Here is a 20842-nt window from a genome sequence, read left to right on the forward strand (position 1 = left end):
TACATGGCGAACCTTAACAGAATAGGCCATCAGGTATCACATCTCTACAAGCTACTTCGCTCCAGCACAACCAAAATCAACGATAAAGCGGCCTCATACTGGGAAAAACAACTTGACACCACACGCAGTGAAAGAGAACTGCACCTCCTCTGGGCCTCACTCTCACAAAACAAAATCTCCCCAGTATTAGCACAGACAAAATTCTGGCTACTACACAAGACCTACTGGACCCCGGTTCGCCTGGCGGCGCTGGGCCTCAGGGAAAATGACATGTGCTGGAACTGTGACAAGGAAAAGGGAGACCTAGCACATCTGATCTACTACTGCCCCAAAGTTAAAAGATTCTGGGAGAAAATATTTACCTTCCTAAATAGGGCACTGGGATGCACACTAAAACCACAGATCTCTACCCTCACCACCGCGTACATTACCGCAGATTTAGACTCACAACATAACAGGGACCTGTTAGATCTCCTACTGACAGTGACTGTAAAAATAGTACTCTCCAAATGGAAAGATTCAGCCAAGGCGACTTTTAAAGGATGGCTCCACTGGGTGACGTACCTCAGAGGCGCCAACAACACGGCCCTGCGGAACTCACCATGGAGGCCAGCTTCCAGGGGTATGTGGGCTTCACTGGACAAGTTCCTGGAGCCCTACGAACACCCGTGAACAGAACTGGAGAGGGCCCAAAAAGCCTCAGACACAAGACCAAAACTGACCCACGTAGGTAATAACCTTCTTGAACACTACTTCTTCTTCTCTCTTCTTTATTCTCTATCATTTCCCTTTTCACGCACTCTTATGCTCTTAACAAGACAGTGGATATGGGGACAGCCAACCATATATACCATGTACCTGTACTTTTGACAAAGACAGCCAGTTGGGCTGCCACCCTGTAACGAAAAAGCGATGATAATTATATGTGTAAAAATCAATAAAAAAAGTATATTGAACTCCAAAAAGATAAAATCGATACTATTTATTCTGATTTCAATAACACTAATACAATTCCAGATTTGCAACCGAATAATTCTGCACCTCTATGTGTTGGCTCCCTGCAGGAGGTCCTTAAAGATAGTCGAGGTATCCTGCTCGAGGAATGGACTCCACTTGATATCTCTTCCTTTTGTAATATTCCCACCAGTATTAAATCTGGTTCCCCCAAGGATCCGGTCCCCTCTTCCGTGATGCAAAAACTCGACCTCCCCATACTCACTATCATTATGGAACTTCATTACGCGCAAGCGAGGGTTCCAGCGGCTTGGAAACATGCCATGGTCCTTCCTTTGTTAAAAAAAGTCAATTCTAACCCTATCTAACTTTCCCCCGATCTCCTTGCTTACTGTCTTTTCCAAAATTCTAGAAAAACATATTAATCTTCAATTGATGAAGTTTGTTGAGTCACATAACATTCTTCACCCTTCTCAATCAGGTTTTAGAGCAGGATTTTCCACAGAATCCACACTTTTGGGAGTCACTGAGACTATTCGTCAACATGTCGACAAAGGGGACTCTGTGGCACTCATTCTACTGGACTTGAGTGCTGCATTCGACACTGTCTCACATAAGTCCCTTTTAAGAATTCTACATTTGAGGGGCATTGTCGGACCAGCACTCAAGTGATTGTCAAGCTTTTTGTCTAACAGGACCTTTCAGGTCTTCGTCTCAATTGATCACTCAAAGAGTAAGGTTTCCCCGTATGGAGTCCCTCAGGGCTCCATACTCAGTCTATTGCTTTTCAACATCTATGTCAGCCCCTTGGCAACGATAGCAGAGGAAGCGGGCTGACAATATATTCGTATGCGGATGACACCCAGCTCATCTTCTCTCTTTCCTCTAAAGAGATCTCGAAGGGATTATCGCTCCAATCGGGGCTAAAAATGATTGCTGACTGGATGCACGCAAACCTATTGAAACTAAATGGTGGGAAAACAGAACTCCTCATTTTTGGTGGAAACAAAAAACTCTCTGGGGGCCCTCAACATTGGCCTCCTCAAATGGGCGATCTTCCTTCCCCATCTCAATCGGCTCGCAACCTTGGAGTTATTATTGACGACCAATTGTCTATGAAGCAGCAAGTGGTTAAGGTCGCCTCTACCAGTTTTGCTATTTTAAAATGGCTCAGAAAGATTCTCTGGATGCTCCCATCATCTACACAGAAAACCTGTCATCCAGGCCTTGATCATGTCCAGATTGGATTATGGGAACGTGCTTTATCTGGGTGCTAGTAAGGAAGTGCTTTGCAAGCTGCAGGTAGTCCAGAACTCTGCAGCCAGACTCCTTTGCCAACCCCCCAGAATGACCTCAACCACAAGTTCACTATGTGAACTACATTGGTTGAGAATAGACAACCGTGCTAAATTTAAGGCCCTCTGCTACATGCATAAGATAAACATGGGCTCCGCTCCTCACTATTTAGGTGCCTTGGTACACCATTACTGCCCCTCACGCCTACTACGATCCTCCAATCAATTAAAATTTCGAGTGCCTTGGATCAAACGAGTTAGAATGGGCGGCCGTTCTTTTGCCTTTCTAGCCCCTTCCCTAAGGAACTCGCTTCCATTTCATTTACGCCACTAAACAAGTTACCTTAAATTTCGCAAACATTTAAAAACTTGGCTTTTTAATCAGTGGAGCTCCGGCCCATTGTCCCTGAAGTGCGTGTCCGTAGGCACCGGGAAACCTCCGGGTAGCTGTGTGCCATATAAATGTAATAATAAATAAATAAAGTCATACCTATGCAACCTAACAATAACCATTTTCTCTAACTCATCTATTAATCCCAGCAACCATGTGGATGCGCTCACACACTCCCACTAATGGCTGCAACTAACCACCATTAATAAACTGGAATGGCTGCATGGAATGGTTGGCTCCGAGCGCACACGACTAATCCCAATAACTAACAGTCACCAATAACACTGGACTAACACTAATCTTGGGTTCCGGAGCAGCGTGCTGCCTGTAGTAAGGCACTTCGCCAAGCACTATATAAATTAAATTACACTAGAAATGCTGTAGTAGACTTACTTACAGTGCTTCGAAACTGCAGGAGTGTGGTATGAAGCACTATGTAAAAAAAAAAAAAAAAGAAGTGATTATAATAAATGCTGATTTGCTAGATGTTCTCTGGCAGAGGGCGGGCTGGCCTCAAAGCCCCCACAGACCAGGCCCCGATAGGAAGGCAGCCGTCTCCCTGGCATTAGCACAGAGAGCACACAAGCTACCGGAGCCAGGAGAAGAGCCCAGGGATTAGGAGTCAAATCAGAAGATGGGGCTGACGCGGTGAGGTTGAGGCACTGGCTCAGGAAAGATCAGAATGAGGAAATTGAATAAAACTTGGACAAGCTCGAGCCCAAGGATAGAATGTGAAAGGAGGCCCGGAAGGGTTTTACTGCTATTATCTTCTTTTTCCACCCATTCAAGCGATGGGTCCGATTTTAGCCGGCAGATGGTAAGGGGAGCAAAGGCCCCGAGCATGGACTGGATCTTAAGAGGCCAGCTAAGCCTGGTCTGTGCAAGCTGCGCTCCTCGGTACTGTCTGCTGTGGAAGAGGTGAAAATACCACATCTGACATTAGGATGAGGGCTGATTCATGCTGCTGTCCCTGCTCCTGTTTTTAGTGTATACACATGTTTCTAGTATCTCCCCACAGCTGCCTCTCTATGGGTAACAGATGTCGAACAGGTTTAGGGATCCTTAAGACCGCAGTATTAGTGACATGAGCTTTCAGTTTGAGTTCTCCAGGGGCACGCTCCTTCCAATCTGAACATCTCCAGGTATGCCAGTCCAATCTACCCATCTCCAGGCCTATCCATCTCGTCTGACTACTTCTTAACTTATCCCTCCAGAGTTACCAGTTCAGTCTCCTCATCCCTGAGCCTGCACATCCAGTCTGCGCATCTCCCCGCCTACCTGTCCAGGCGGCTCACCCTTGACCTACCTACACAGTTTGCCCATCCTCAGGTCTACCTATGGTTGCAATAAAAATGTAAACAGTTAACTAGAACGCTAGCGAGGGAAGGCGAGACCTAATGGCTTTGCCAATGCTTGTAGTTAATTGCTCTTCCTCTGCAGGTCTCCTGAGAATGCCCTTTACCTCAGTTCTCTCCTCTCTTTGACTAGTTATCCTCCCTTCTAACTACGAATTCCTTTGCATTCCATTTCTTAGGTCTGGGTTTGAATGTGCAGCTATCACCTACTGCGAACTATATAAACACAAACTGGGCTTTAGGTCTACCCCTTTCAACCATTTGCTTTCTTTAACCAGTCTCTTTCAGCCATTAGCAGGTGACTTTGTCAATCACGTCCTGGTCAGTCCATGTCTTACAAATGCTACTGGTTGTTTGAACTTATCTTTCCACCTTGACTCCAGGAGGGTATACTTTGCAACTAGAGCCCTTTCTGTCCATTCTCGCTGGCCCTATCTTGAGTATCTCACTTTATTATGCTAACACTGCATGCGTTCCCATACTAAACCGATCCCTATTGGCTTTGCAATGAAGACACATCCATTGTACGAAACTCACACTCCTAAAAACCTGGATGAGAGAAAACATCCTTCTCAACGCCCTCCAGACAAAATTCTTAGTACTAACCAATTTCAGCAAAAACATAATAGAACCATTCATTCACAATGCATGCAATATAGATGCCTTCTCTCCCATTCTCTCTCTCTTTGTGAAATTTCTAGGATTCACACTAGACCAGAATTTCACGCTTACCATACACATAAATAAAATTACCAAAACTGCCAGTTTTCATCTACATAACCAAAAGTAAATACGGCACATGATCTCACCGGAAGATCTTAAAACACCCATTAATGCTCTTATCATTTCAAGACTGGACTTTTGTGATGTTATTTTGACTTGGATGCCAGCTACTTTCTCGGTCTAACTCAAAACTGTCTTTTATTTGGCTGATCCATTCAGCAAGGAAATATGATCATTTCTCTCCCATACAAAAAGAGAGCCAATGCAATTAGAATCAATCAATTAATCAATCAATTAGGGGTTTGCAAGTGCGCTACTTACCCATGAGGGTCTCATGGCGCTGTGGGGCCGGGGGATCAAAAGTTCCGTTCAGTCGAAGAGCCAGGTCTTGAGAGCCTTTCTGAAGGTGTTCAGGGAGGAGGCGCGTCTGATGTTGATTGGGAACTCGTTCCAGGTCCTTGCCGCAATGTAGGAGAAGGCTCTTTCCCCTGTTTTGACTCTGCGGTTGAGTGGGGTTTTGGCAAGGTTGGCGGATCGGAGGTTCCTTTTGGGTGCGTGGAAGGAGGTACTGGGGTCCGGTGTTGTGTAGGCATTTGTAGGCGAGGTTGAGCATCTTGAAAGTGACTCTCTTCTCGACGGGGAGTCAGTGGAGATTCCGTAGATGTTGGCTGATGTGTTTGTGTCTAGGGATACCGAGTACGAGTCTGGCGGCGGTGTTCTGTGTCATCTGGAGATTGCGGAGTAGAGACTTGTTTATGCCGGCGTAGAGGGCGTTTCCGTAGTCCAGTCTGCTGGTGATGAGTGTGTGGGTGACTGTCTTCCTTGACTCGTAGGGGATCCATTTGAAAGTCTTACGGAGGATGCGGAGGGTGTTGAAGCAGCAGGAGGTGACGACGTTGACCTGTTGGTTCATGGAGAGGGAGGCGTCGAGTATGAGCCGAGGTTTCTGGTGTTGTCCATGGGGTCGGGGGTGCCGAGGGCGGTGAGCCACCAGGTGCTGTTCCATGCCGATGGGGTGCTTCCGAGGACTTCTGTCTTCTCTGAGTTGAGCTTCAGGCAGCTGTTGCTCATCCAGGTTGTGACGCCTGCATTCCTTCCTGGAAGTTGAGTCTGGTGGTGGTGGGGTCCTTGGTGAGGATGAGCTGGGTGTCGTCGGCGTAGGATACTATGATGAGGCCGTGCTGTCGGACAATGGCAGAGAGGGGGCCATGTACATGCTGAAGAGAGTTGGGCTGCGCAATGATCCCTGGGGCACTCCACAGTTGTTTTCCGTGTGTTCGGAGAGGAAGGGCGGTCGTCTGATCCTTTGGCTTCTGTCGGTGAGGAACGATCGGATCTAGTCGAGGGCGGTTCCTTGTATGTCGGCGTTGTGTAGTCTGGCGGTGATTGTGCGGGGGGAGACTGTGTTGAATGCTGCTGATAGGTCGAGTAGAATCATTGCTGTGGTGTGGCCTTGGTCGAGGAGGGTGCGGATGTCGTCTGTGGTGGCGAGTAGGGCGATCTCGGTGCTGTAGTTGCTGCGGAATCTGGATTGGGACAGGTCGAGGATGGTGTTATCCTCCATGAACCTTGCCAGTTCTGTTTTAACAGTCTTCTCAGCAACTTTCGCCGCAAAGGGAAGGAGCGAGATGGGACAGTAGTTCTTGAGGTCTGTTGGATCTGCGGAGGGCTTCTTGAACAGGGGTCTGACTTCTGCGTGTTTCCAGTCATCCCCCGACATAGCCACATCTCCGACCACCTGAGAGACCTGCACTGGCTCCCCGTCAGCAAGAGGATCACGTTCAGGCTCCTCACCCACGCACACAAGGCTCTCCACGACCTGGGCCCCATGTACCTCAACAACCGCCAGACCTTCTACACGCCCACCCGCCAGCTACGATCGACCAGCCTTGCCCTCGCCGCCGTACCACGCATCCGCAGAGCCACCGCCGGAGGAAGATCCTTCTCCTACCTGGCAGCCAAGACTTGGAACTCCCTCCCCATCCACCTTCGGCTGACCCAGGGCCATCTCTCCTTCAGGAAGCAACTCAAGACTTGGCTCTTCGAGCAGTAACGGACCCCTCTCCCCCAGCGCCTTGAGACCCTTCCGGGTGAGTAGCGTGCTATACAAATGCTATGATTGATTGATTGAGTCATCGGGGAAAGTGAGGGTCTTGAAGGTGGCATTGATGGTGCATCGTAATTCTGGTGCTATAGCGGTGGCGGCTCTAGGGTAGATGTGTGGTGAGCAGGGGTCTGTGGGGGCCCCTGAGTGGATGCCTTTCATGGTCAAGGCGGTGTCTTCAGTGGTGACCAGTGTCCAGGAGGAGATGGTGGGCTGACAGGTGTTGCCGGAAGACAGGGTGGTTGCAGAGTCAGGTGTATGGTCGTTGAAGTTGTCGTAGAGGTTTTTGACCTTCAGGTGGAAGAAGAATCCAAGCTTGTCACAGCGGTCCTGGGAAGGGGTGATGTCCGTGGCTTCGCAGGGAGGCTTGGTGAATTCCTAGATGACGCTGAAGAGTTGCTGGAGTTGGCGAGGATATTGTTGTGGATGAAGGTCCTTACGGTGGTTATGATGTGTTGGTGGTATTGTGTCATGGTGCTCTTGTAGGTGGTATAGTTTTCTGGCGTCTTGTTGTTTCTCCAGTTCTTATCTAGGCATCTGCATGGGAGTCTGGTCTCCTGGAGGTCGGTGGTGAACCAGGGGGCTTTCCTGGGGCGTTGTCCGTCGGAGTTGCGCAGCGGGCGAGCTTGTCTGCACAGTTGGAGATCCATGTTTGGAATACAATTCAAAATCTACTGCCTAGTTCACTAAGCATCCGCAACACCAGCCCACCATGCATCGACAAATTAATTAACATTTTTAGACATACAAGAGAACTTGGAAGTCAAAGTTCTTGAATACTGAAAGTTTCAAGATGCAGAAAACCAATACCACAAAAATAATTTTTCACTAGCGAAGCCACCACGGCATGCAACGCTTTACACCCATAAACTCGAAAAACAAAGCATACCTGTTCAAACAATTCTAGTCATTGTGATTACTTTAATTTACAGAACTATAACAAGTGCATTTCTACCCGAAATGGCACTGTTTACTTGTTTTGACTTGTTTGATCAGTAACCAAAGAAGCTGATTTAACCTTTCTCTTTGATGTACAGCGCTCGAACACCTATTGATCAAAGTGTGAAAATAAACTTCTAATTTTGGTGGAGTTGTATGGCTGAAAACCCTGCCATCTGTATTGTGCTTGCAAATCTCTGAAAAGACCATACTCATACTTACGGATGACTTCCACTTTGTAAGTGGCGTTGATTTCTCCCACTTTGTTGGAGACACGGCAGGTGTATTTTCCGCTGTCCTCAGGCTTTAGGTTCTTAAGGTTCAAGGTCCACTTTTTCTTCTTGTTCTCACCAATTTCTTGTGGTGTGAGAGGTTTGCTGTCTTTTAACCAGGTGATGTCTGGCCGTGGATTCCCACTTGCAACACATTTTAAGCGGACCGAGCTTCCCACTGGTCGAGCGATGACCCTTCGTCGCATCTTAGTTGGCTGTGTAAACCTAGGCCGGGCTAGAAAGAACAATAAAAATTAATAATGCTCAAAACTAACAACAATATATAGAGTGTTAGGGGGATGATAAGCATGCCTTACTAGTTGTACAATATATGTCTATTATGTCATTCAGCATTTCCGAAAAATGAATGGCTTACATTTGCAACAATACACCAAATGCCAGTTATCTTCACTAGTAGATCATATTGTATGAACCTATCAGCTGAGTGCAGATACTTCTTACCATCAGTAACTGTAATGCAGCAGACATGAAGCGAGGCGTACAAGCAGCTTTCAAAGATTGGTTTTGCACTTCAGGGAACACCTCGCATGTTTACATCCCGGAAACTAACCAGGGTGTCAGGATTACATGGGATATATTTCAGAGGGGATATTGGATGCACACATGGTAGCAGTCTAGGACTTTGAAACAGGAAGTGATGTCATTCACACAAGCTGACCTCAACGCCTTATGATACCAGGAACACTATACAGCAAAAACTAGTTGAGCCTCAAGTTTGGCTTCATTATATATGAATATTCAGCTATCACTCATGTGCACTGATATGCCTCCGACTTTTGTAAACAGTCCTATTCCTTGGCTTTTGCTCCATTAACTTCAAGACAACCCACAACTATCAGTGCCTCCCGAAAGCCCTTGCTCTTCCTCCTTCCACCCTAGCACACTGATTCTCGACAACAAGTGATGAACTGCTTTATCACAATGTGCCAATAGCACTGCGCCATCTTATGCTAAACAATGCAATAAGAGAAACTACCTACTTTCCATCAGCAGCCACAACCAGAAGCATTTACTCCCATGTCCCCTACATTGTCCACTTATGGTGAGTGAGAAAACGAAGTCTAATTCTATGACAATATGCAGCCACATCCATCTGCCTATTTCATCATCTTTAATACCACTTCTGCCAATCACGGAAAGATTTCTCTTTAAGAGCCGGTGTCTCGACCATGGCACTATCTATCCAAAAAGCCATTATTATCTCTAAGCTAATTTTCATCTTTATGTTCCTTTCATAGACGTGAGATTAGCTTTGCGACATCTCAAATTTGTAAAGCCAGGATGGACAGCCACATTTGTTTTTCTATTTTATCAGCGAAACACTGGACACGTTTCCCTCTTCTTCTGAGTCTTTTTGATAATCGTTTTTTAATCCATAAATATTTTAAGATTTGACTTTTCTTCTCTAATTGCTCCATATAAAGAGTCTGGTGGCTCTTCTCAGCTTTCTTCCTTTTAGGGTAACCGGGTGCTCTCGGAATACCTTCATCACCACCATCAGCACTACACTATCTAGCACAAACCATCTCCCTATCCTGGCTAACACAATAAGGCTTACCTTAAATCCTGAATGCACCACTTCCACTTACAAGTGCTTTGCCAAGTTCACTATAAAGGAAGTCCTAGAAATATCCCTCCCTTGACGCAGTTTCATCCCTCTCTTTGCATAGCTTTCTGCCTTCTAGAAGATCCAAAATGACAACTTCTCCAACCACACTACTTAACACCAACACCATCTGACCTGGAATCTCTTTATAGTAGTGTCCGAATTGCCTTTTCTAATTCGTCCTAATTCTTCCTTTCTTGCTAGTATAGTTTGGATTGCTGTTAGGGCTTTCATTTAATTCTTCTGATAATTACCTTCAGTATTTTTGTACAGCTGCTAACAGACAAATAAATGTAAAGGCACAAAAAAATAGTCGCTTATTTTGTTTTGTCCATTTATTTAAGTGAGTAAAAGGACATTCATAACGCACGAGATCTTGCGATTTTTAGAACTTTCTACATTTTCTCATACACAAAAATCACATACAAGGGAGCACAGGCCCAACTGTTGCACTGGACATAATTACCACATTGTCTTTACTAACTTCAGTCTCTATTAATATTTGCAAAATAAAATCCCCATAGATCCCTCCAGTTCACTACATTGTTTCAGGTGGTGCGCCCAAAGTTCTGAAAAGAGGCTATGAGCCCATCATTCTCTCCTTTTCGCTGCTAAAAACCAAGTGACTTGTTATATTCTGAGAAACTTTCAAAACATTCCTATTCAGGACATTTCCCACCATAAGGCAGCCACAGCCCACGTCTCGCGGCTTTAGCTGGAGACAACAGAACTGTAGCAAATCCCCTTGACCATAAAATGAAGGTTAATTTTCATTTAAATCCATAAACCAATGTCTGTGGATTACCTACTGTCCCTCTGCTGCTGTCTACAAGTGCAGTACATCTCATGAAACCAGGCTCCATGTAAGCATGACCCAAGCCTGCAGTCCCGCAGCCATGGGGCTAAAAGCGAATACCCCTTCTACTGAACTCAATGAGTTCCAGCATGACAAAAGGAACATCCCATTACCTCGCTAAGCTCTTCCATACGCTGGCACTTGGGACCTTGCTTGCTTCATACCATATCAAGTGCTTGGTGGGCCACACTGCAAGGCGCGTACTGCCTCCCATGTGTAACCTAATGAAACAGGGGGGCGAGGAACGGCTGTAAGAAAAGCAGCAGCTGAGGTGGCAAGTGCGAGAAGCTACCCATTCCACTGGGGCTTGATATGTTGATGAACGGGCGAGCCCCGGATCAGGTCCAAGGCACAGTCCCTCTCTTCAAAGCACGCCGCTCATTCCCTTGGGAGCGTGGAACTGCATTACCCATTAGCACCTCCAGCACCAGCTACAGGGCCAAACTCCAGCACCCTGAATTCATCAATCACAAACAACTAAAAAAAGACCCCACTCCCTGCATGACCCCAACAGAAGCTGTTCCAGCTGGGAGTTTTCAGAACTGTGCTACATGGCCCAGCTCCTCTTAATGTCACCATCTGCATTCGACCAGCATGTCTCCAAAAGACAGCTTTGCACCGCACTGCAGATAAAATACTGTTCTCACATTTTTTCGACGTTTGTGCTATTGGGTAGGTGAATATGAAGCCACAATGTTTTGAGCAGTACAGTTCTCAAACTTGAAAGGTCAAAGATAGGAGTCATGTTTTCAGGCCAGATAAGTGCCACACTGCCATGAATATTTTGGCAGCCGGTTTTCTAACGAAGCCGTCCTCCCATGGGGCCTGTCCTACGTGTGCCCCCCTTTCCTCTCACAGAGCCCAAAACTCACAGGATCACCTTGGCTCCAACATGTCTTACAAATAGGAGGACACTTAAAGGGTTCCCAATGCTTAAAGCTTTTCTTAATATCTTAAGCTATCAGTTTCCAGTAAATAATTGCAAAAAGAGGATAATCTTCGACAATCAATTGCATAGCAGCTATATATATTAACTCCATGTCCTTGCCTGCCCACTGCACGAAGAGCAGGATTTGCACCAGTGAAACCACATATAACCACAATTTAGATGACTCTGTCAGAGCTGCGCAGCGACGAATCGCAACGAGGCAGATTAAATATTGCTTTCTTACCGATACCTGGAAAGTCTGAATGTAGCTTCGTGCCATTCGCAAGGATTAAAACGCTGACCATACTTTCCGTTAAAGGAAAGAAATGAAGAGGTTATTTTCCGGCCCTAGCTGCAAACTTTGATATACTTTGAGAATGAGACAAGATGCTTCTTCTCAAAGTGGTAATCAATTCAATTCAATTCAATAGTTCTTTATTCGATGGTTAAAAATCATCATAAAAGAGTACACATATATACAGTTAAGACAATATTAAATCAATATACAGAACATTGAATGATTCTATGTGCATACAAATAATTCATTGTTCCCATACAGTCCTCGTGGGTTACTTCCTGGGTCTGACAATTTAACAAGTCTACAGTCTACATAATTAATACCGGCCTCTAGAAACTCTGAGTCTTAGTGCAAATTTCAAGAAGCTAATCACCGCACATAATGTTAACGGGTCGCTAGCCCTTTGTAAAAAGGTCAATGCCTCCATGGCTCGAGTAAATCTTGCCTTTTTCAAGATATCTTTTAAAAATCTGCGTCTAGGGATGGTATAAAGGGGACATAAAAGTACAAAATGAAGGGTGTCCTGCGGAGACTTATTGTCGCAGCCGCAGGCACCCTTCTGCTCAATTGATTTACTAAAACCAGCTGGTTCAGCTAATAAATGTGATAAAAAATTGACCCTAAAACGTGACATTAAAAACCTCTCTCGAGCATTAAAAAGAACACAAAGGTACGGTTCCATCCCAACGGTGGTTTCAAGCCTACTATATATGCTCACAGTGGGTTTACTTCCTTCTAGAGTACTCCTGGCCAATGCTCTTGATTCCAAAAAGATTCTCTTTAATTTAAACTTATCCTGGGCATTGATCAGTAAGGGATTTAAATACAACTCTTGGTGACCCAAACTTTCTAGAGTAGTCTTTACATAATGGATCCATGGGATTTTCAAATGTTTGTCTCTGCCCAAACAGTCTTGTATGATCAACCTGCTCAATGCAGCATCAGGGTTCGACCAAATTCTGATCCAGGCTAGGATTGGTCGAAGATTGATCAAATCCTCTAGGTAGGGTCTTCCAAGTTCTTTATGGACAATGAAGGCTGATGTGCAGTTGGGGACTTTCAATATTTAACGAAATATTTTATTTTCTTCAATTTGCAAGCCGTCCAAATTTGTAAATCCCCATTCTTCTGGGCCGTACATAGTTTTTGGGCAACACATTGAGCCGTATAAATTCATAGTTTGTTCTGGGGCCCAACGGCCAACTTTTCTCCCGTAACCAGAAATTGCACCAAAGGATGCCACCAGTTTCCCAGATCTTTCTTGTACAAGGGGTGTAAATTTTAAAGACTCGTCGAAGAGCACCCCTAGATAAGAGAATGTTTGCACCCTTTCGAGAATATGGGAGCCAATTCTGTAGGTGAAACCAGTCCGTGGCTTGTTGCCTGCTGTCATTACATATGATTTTTTTAAATTGACAGACAAGTCTATTGCCTCCATAAATTTGACGAACCCATCAATGAGAATCTGCAAGCTTTTCTGGGTCCGTGCCAGAAGCACTGCATCATCTGCGTACAATAACACTGGGATGTTGCGTAAGCCTACCCTTGGGCAATCTGCATTTAAATTAATAAGGGATTGTTCCAAGCTGTTAGTATACAACGAGAACATACATCCCTGCCTCACCCCACTTGTGCAGCTGAAAGATTCTGTCAGTCCCCCATCTTTGTTATAACGTACCCGTGCAGAGGTTTCTCTATGCAGTTCCCTCAATATGTGGATTATCCGAGGGTCGATTCCGAGTTGGGTCATCATTACCCATAACTTATTCCTGTTAACGTGGTCAAACGCAGCGGCCAGGTCCATGAACCCCAGATACATAGTTTCATTGCTGGTTTTGGTATATTTTGCTATCAGCATGTATAGGTTCAGGCATTGGTCGCTGGTAGACCTGCCGGTCCGAAAACCATACTGGGCGTCTGAAATGATATTTTTATCCTCAGCCCACTCGGACAATCGGTTCAGAATCACTCTTCCCAGGATTTTAGCAGTAACGTCTATCAAAGAAATGGGGCGGTAACATTGGGGGTCATCTTTATTGCCCTTTTTAAAAATGGGTACTATGATGGCCGTTGACCAAGACCGTGGTAAACCGACCATTATAGTTGCATTTAATACTCGAGTAATGATAGGCGCCCAAAGATCCACCTGACTCAGAAACAGGTCTGGGGGGATCCCATCTGGGCCCGGAGCTTTATTTTTGGCGAGTCCCTCAATGCCCATTCTAATCTCTTGCAGGGAAAATACAACCTGATTGCACACTAGATGCGTCTCCCTCTCTTTTGGAGAATCCACCTCCCTGTGATTATACAAACCCTCGAAGTGAGCAATCCACTGTTCTGGGAGAATGTTTGATGCGACCTCCGGGGCATTATTATCTTGAAAACAAGGGGAGTTTATTAATCTCCAAAATTCTGTGATGTCCCTATTTTCAGAAGCCTCCCTCAGGGCCGCCCATGCTTCCCCCTGCAGAGTAACTTTCCGTCTTTTTAACTCCTTCCTGTATATGGACCTGCATGTTTTGACTTCTGCTTGATCCCTTGGTGTGCAACGAAGGGCCATTTTTAAGTTTTTTAATGCGAGTGTACAACCCCTGTCAAACCATTTTGGTGCGTTAGAGTAAGTTTTCTTGGGGGCCTTGACCGACAATAACTCATCGACCAGACTCGTTATTTGTCCAAACACTTTTATAAGGCGAGCCTCTGTCACCAAGGGATCTAAGGACTCGTCAATAAGAGACTTGCCTCTATCCATCAGGGATTTGTAAAATCTAGCCCCATCTATTTTTGCCCACTTAAGTCTTCTGCCCTGGGCCGTTACACGTTCAGTAATACCATCCACTGGCTTAGTCTTTTGCTTACCCAGATGCAGGAGCTCCATAACCAAAGGGTTATGGTCGCTGAACGGGCACCACTCTATTTCTACTTTTTTTTTTTTTGAACCAACTTTTATTGATTTTAACGGTCGTGCAAAAATCCATACACAGCTTGTTCGCCTACAACCACATTGGCCGGCAGCAGGTGACTAGTCATTGGCATGAATACAGGCATATGCTTTAGCACCAGGAACATTATCGATAGCCCAGAAACCGGCCCCCACAGGTACATTGACTCTCAGAGGTTGTTTGCCTTAGTGGCGTTAAACCCTCAGTAGACCTCCCGCCCAGCAACCCTGTAGAGACAGTTCTTAAAGGCTAGAAACCATGGCTAACGAAATGTCCCACTCGTCCCGGGCCAGCCGGGCAGGTAGCGTTAGGGTAAGGCAGTGGGGGTGTCCCAGTTGTGCGATGTTAGGGTCACAGCATATGCTAGCAAGTATCACCTAAAGGAGGCGCTGTACAAGTCAGGTACCTTTCATCAATGATGCACAGAGCAGTAAGTAGCGCCCCACTCCCCACATCAAAGATTGCCAATGTGACGACCAAACAACCAGGGGGAGAGAACAAGGGAAGAGGGGGAGGGTGTGGACCATCGCAAAGGGCGACAGTCATGGCGAGGGAGAAAAGATGCGCGCTCAGTTATCACCAGCAGATGGGGGCCCTCCAGGGTGTAGTCCGCTAACAGCAGGGTCTCCTCCCCTCCCTCCGGGTCGGCGCTCACTAGTGGGTTACGTTACATGCCCCCTGCGGTGTTCCAGAACCCCCCCGGGTCCGTGGGAACTAGCACGTCATCGAAGAGCTTCAGGGCTCGAAGTCGTGGCGGCTGCAAGCGAGCATGCTCTAGCCGCCCCAGGTAGTCCACCAAGGGCTTCCAGAGTTGCTTATACTTGGCGTCTCGAAGCTGTAGACGCGCCGTGAGAAACTCCATCGCCACCACCTGCCACAGACGGGTAAACCACACGTTTACAGAGGGCGACTCCGGCTTCTTCCAGTGAAGGGCTACTGTTTGTTTTGCAGCGCCCAGCATGTGGAGGCTAAGGTGCCGATCACGACCCGTCATGGCTCTCAGGGTTGTTGGACTAACCCCCAGAAGGACCACCAGCGGATCCTCCGGAAGGGGGAACCCGAGCACCCTTTTTACATGGCTGAGGACCTCCTTCCAGAAGACTTTCAAAAGTGGACATGTCCACCAAATATGTATGAAGTCTCCCTGCGCCTGAGTGCATCGCCAGCACAGGGGAGAGGAATTGGGGAACATTTTGTGGAGTCTGGCGGGGGTGTAGTACCATTGGGTCATTACTTTGTACGCCGATTCTTGTTGAGGGATGCTACGTAGTATTTTAGGGATGTCGCCCCAAAGCCGGGCCCATTGGGCAGGGGTGACGCCCGAGCTAGTAGAGGAGTGCCATCTCGTCTGATAGGGGTGGGGGTCTAGCCGGTGCGAGCGCTGCAGCACCCTGTAGATGCGGGAAATGAGCCCCTTATAGTTACCTAAATCCCGCGCTAGCTGTTCGAACTGCGTGTAGGGTCGCGTGGCCGCCGGCGTCAGGGACGAGCCCTGTATCCAGTGCCGCAGTTGTATATATTGGTATTTGTCGCCGTCCAGGAGCCCAAATTCCTGCTTGCACTGTGCAAAGGTTTTGAGAGTGTCACCGCAAAATAGGTCTCGTATCGTCCTGCAGCCCGACTCTGTCCAGTTCGCGAAGTAAGGTGTCTGACATGCTGGCGGAAACTGTGGATTTCGCGCGATCGGGGTGTGTGGGGATGGAAAGGTGGTCAGGCCCCTACTCACCGCCACTTTATCCCAGATCTCCAGGACCGTTTTGGTAGGGACGGCCATGTAGGCGCTGCGATGTCGGGCCGCCCGGGGAAGCCAGGCATGGTCCCATAGCGGCCGGCAGGTGACTGCCCTGTCCATGTGGAACCACACCTTTTCACTCTCCCACGCCCCCCACTCCAGGATACAGCGAAGGTGCGACGCCCAGTAATATTCGAGGAGGTTAGGGCAGGCCAGGCCACCCCTGTCCCGGGGGAGACTCAAGATTTTATTCGAGAACCGTGGCTTTTTCCCCCCCCACACAAACGCGTTGAGCTCGCGTTGGAGCCCCTGTATTTGATGTTCCGGAATCGGAGTTGGCAGTGTTTGAAATAGATAGAGGACCTTTGGCAGTATCGACATCTTCACAGTGTTTAGGCGGCCCAACCAGGAGAGCGGTAAGGCCTTCCACGCCCGCAGGTCAGCCAGGACAGAGGTTTTGTAGTCTTGCCAGTTGGCTTGCGTCCAAGTGGCCAGGTCTGGAGTCAAGTTAAGACCCAAGTATCGCACTGACGCGTCCGCCCACTGATACGGGGCCGAAACTTGAATCGCTGGGAGCTCTTCGGCCGGGATCGAGATATTAAGGGCCCAGGACTTGGTGTGGTTAATTTTGAGCCCAGAGGCACGTTCGTAGGTGCGGAGTAGCGAGTGTACCGCCGGCAGTGAGCGCAGGGGCTCAGAGAGGGTGAGGAGGAGGTCGTCCGCGAAGAGAGCAATCTTGTGCTGCACTCCGCGAAGGGTTATACCACAGATATCGGGGGACCGCCGAATCATAATGGCCAGAGGCTCCACCACCAGGGCGAACAATAGGGGCGAGAGGGGACAGCCCTGCCGAGTGCCTCTGCAGATGGGAAAAGGGTGCGTGAGCTGTCCGTTAACCCGCACCCTGGCAACTGGCGAGATATACGGGGCCATAATGCGCGCCACCATCTTAGGACCCAGGCCTATTTTCCGCAGCACTGCTCGAAGAAAGGTCCAGTCCACCCTGTCGAACGCTTTTTCCGCGTCGAGCGACAACAGGCAGGCCGGGATCTTCCAGTGCTGGGCCTTCCCGACGATATGCGCAATACGCCGTACATTATCCGCGCCCTGGCGTTGATGGATGAACCCCACCTGGTCGGGCTCAATGAGATTGGGGAGTTGAGGGCTAAGCCGCTTGGCTAGAATTTTAGTGTATAGTTTTAAATCGGTGTTCAGCAGGGCAATAGGCCGGTAGGAGGAGCACAGCGTATGGTCCTTCCCGGGCTTCGGGATGAGCGTTATGTCGGCCATTGTCATATCTGCTGAAGGCCCTACCGACTCCCCAAAGGAATTAAAGAGGCGCAAAAGGTACGGCTGCAATTGCGGTAAGAAGGCGCGGAAGAACGACACCGGGAGCCCGTCCGGGCCGGGCGCCTTGCCAAGCGGGAGGTCGCGTAAAGCGCCAACCAGCTCTGCCGGGGTGATAGAGTCCTCCAGAAGCCCGGAGTGATGCCCACTCAACGGGTCCCAGTGACAAGCGTCTAAGGCTTCCGCAACCAGCTCCGCCGCGGGGGGGTCGCCAGTATAAAGGGCTGAATAGTAGTCGTGGAACGTTTGGAGCTTCGCCGATTCCGTAACGGCCCAGGACCCGTCCGCCTTCTGTAGCTTCGCGATATGTGCCGTAGCGGCCCGCGTCCGCAAACGTCGCGCCAGAACAGCGCCCACCTTGTCGCCCCCCGCATAGTAGCGCTGCTTGAGTGCCAGCAGAGCGCGCTCAGCCTTGTTGACCCTATGTGCGCGGAGCTGCCCCCGTAGGACGGCCAAACGGCGCTTGTGCGTCGCCAGCGGGCGCTCTTTGTCCATCTGCTCGAGCACCTGCAACTCCCTCGTAGTTTTTGTCTCATAGAGCTGGGCCTCACGCGCTCGAGCAGCCGCCAAGGCTGTGAGAGTGCCCCGTATAGTGGCCTTGAAGGCGTCCCAAAGGATAGGGAGAGGGGTCCCCGGCAGGTCGTTATCCTCGAAATATGCCAGGATAGCTGTTTGGAGCTCCTCTCTATCCACTGGATCCCGGAGGACGTGGTCCGGGAAACGCCAGCGGCGCGGACGCAGCGGGTGGGGAGGACCCTCCCGTAGAAGCAGCTCGACATGGGCGTGGTCCGAGACCGAGATGGTGGAGTGGGACACCGAGATGGAGTCCTTAAGTAGCGAGTGCGATACGAGAAGGAGGTCAATGCGGGAGTAAGTGCGATGAACATGGGAGTAAAAGGTGTAGTCGCGCAACCCCGGGGAGTGGTACCTCCAAACATCCACTAAGGTTAAGGCGGTTAAGGAGCGTTTCACCGCCGCAGACATGGCCCCCACCCCGTGAAAAGCGCCCCCACAACGGTCAAGCTTCGCGTCCCACACCCAGTTGAAGTCCCCCCCGACTATGAGGTCTGTGGTTACCGGCTCTAGGTGTTGCCTGATTACCCTACGCAAGAAGAGATCCTGACCCTGGTTGGGGACATATAAATTACACAGTGTCAGAGCGCGGGAGCCCCGCCTGATCTCCACCCGCAGAAACCGCCCCTCCGCATCGCTATGTACCTTGGAATCACCCCGGGATATCCCCGCCCGGCACAAGATCGCCACCCCTGCCGTCTTTGAAGGAGCCGAGGACCAGAACTGAAGGGGGAAGCGCGGATGCGCCATCCGGCCCACGTCGGACTTGAGGAGGTGAGTCTCTTGAAGAAGAATGATGTCGGGGTTCTGCAGGAGGAGGTAGCGCCAGATGAGGCGTCGTTTGTTGGGAGAGTTGAGCCCATTCACATTGAGAGAGAGAATCTTCCAAGTAGAGATGGTAGTCATTGTCGTAGAATCCCCAGTAGGGCACCACACGCTTGAGCATCCCACCCAAACACATGTCCCCCCCGCCAAGGGTAATGGAGGAAAGAGGTTACGGAGGAGAACAAATAAGAACAAGTACAACCATGTAAACCTGTAGTCGGCCAACAGGGCCGGAAGAGCCTATTCCAGTCAAGAGAGTAGCCAGGCACCATGGCACAGGCTGTCTCGGAGATGTCACTCTCCCAGAAATAGGATGGGGGGTTCGCCATCGTTGAACCGCAAAGTTATGGTGTCGAGGGTCTAGCCCGGGCCGCCGCCCAAGCCTGGGAGACAGTGCCCCGTAGAGGAGACGACGGTGCGCCTCCGAGTGAGGCTTCCAGGGCGCTAGCAATGGGGGAGAGATGCAGTCCACAGCCGGCCATGCCTCCGGTCGTCTCAGCCAGCTCAATAATGTGAATGCAGTCAAGTGAGCAGATCCGCGGTGGGCGTTGGTCATTTAACGGCAGAGGCCTGGGAGCCCAGCGGCGAGGAAGAGCCCTCCAAGGATTTGATATGTTCAATAATGTCCTGCTTGTCCCGGGAGGCCCTGCTGCCCTCCGGCGACGGTGGGTGTCTAGGGTGTCGCACCGTGGACCATTGCGGCTTCGCCGGGACTCTGAGTTTGGATGGGCGCCGCGCGGGGCTGGCCGGCGGTGAATCAGGAATCTGTAGGAGTTGGGCCGCTTCCCGGTATGAGCGCAGCACCCGCCGCTTGGACTCCCACTGAAACATGAGGGCGAAGGGATGGGCCCATTGGTAGCGGATGTTGAGCTCCCTCAATTTGGCAGTGATGGGCTTGAAGTCCCGGCGTCGCCGGAGAGTGGTGGAGGCCAAGTCCTGAAACAGTTGAATGGGCTTCCCTCCGCAGAGGATTTCAGATTTGCCTCTGGCCGCCTGAAGAATGGCTTCCTTTTCAACAAAGAAGTGAACCCGTGTCAAGATGTCAGGGACCAGGCCCGGCCTCCCCATCGGCCCTGAAACCCTGTGAGCGCGGTCCAGGGTGGGCGGCGAAGTGTCATCATCCCCTCGGATGTCATGGAGTAGGTCCGCCACGAAGGACATAATATCTGCCCCTTCTGCCCCAGGCGGCACCCCCCGGATGCGTATGTTGTTCCGGCGCCCCCTATTTTCCAAGTCCTCCTGTTGGATCTGAAGCTCAACATGTTGTTCTTCCAAGGTCGCCAGCCTTTGCCATAGGTGTTCTTGGTCCTCCGTGCGTGCATCCAGGGTCTTTTCCAAGTCATCCACTCGGCCACCCAGCTCTCCCACATCCCTCCGAAGGTCCTTCACGCATGCCTGGACTTCAGAGCGAAGGGACCCAATCTCCGATTTAAGTTCGTGCATGAATGCCGTCATGAAGGATTGCGTGACGGGGGCTGTCGAGGCCCCGGCCCCCGATGGCTCCACGCTCTGTGACGATGTGGCAGGCTTGGTCCACAAGTCCTTAACAGAGGCGTCTTTGGGGGTTGCCGGCGGCTCCTTCCCCTGTTTCGTACGGGTCATGGTGTGGCCGCGTTCAGGATCAGCCTCACAGTGAATGGGGGTAGCAGCCCCCAGCAGCTCAGGGGCCCGCAGTCGTGTG

At 49.4% G+C, this 20842-nt stretch overlaps 1 protein-coding gene across 5 annotated transcripts in view; it reads right to left on the bottom strand.

Annotated features, from left to right (window-relative positions):
- FGFRL1 (fibroblast growth factor receptor like 1) overlaps positions 1–20842 on the bottom strand; it is a 352764-nt gene that overhangs the window by 16529 nt on the left and 315393 nt on the right. For all 5 annotated transcript variants that reach the window (XM_085642607.1, XM_085642608.1, XM_085642610.1 and 2 more), the window contains one exon: positions 7984–8268. In XM_085642607.1, the coding sequence (XP_085498733.1) occupies positions 7984–8268 (285 nt within the window). The remainder of the gene's footprint in view (positions 1–7983; positions 8269–20842) is intronic.

The sequence above is a fragment of the Triturus cristatus genome, chromosome 2_2, assembly GCF_964204655.1.
Source record: "Triturus cristatus chromosome 2_2, aTriCri1.1, whole genome shotgun sequence".
Taxonomy (NCBI): Eukaryota; Metazoa; Chordata; class Amphibia; order Caudata; family Salamandridae; genus Triturus; species Triturus cristatus.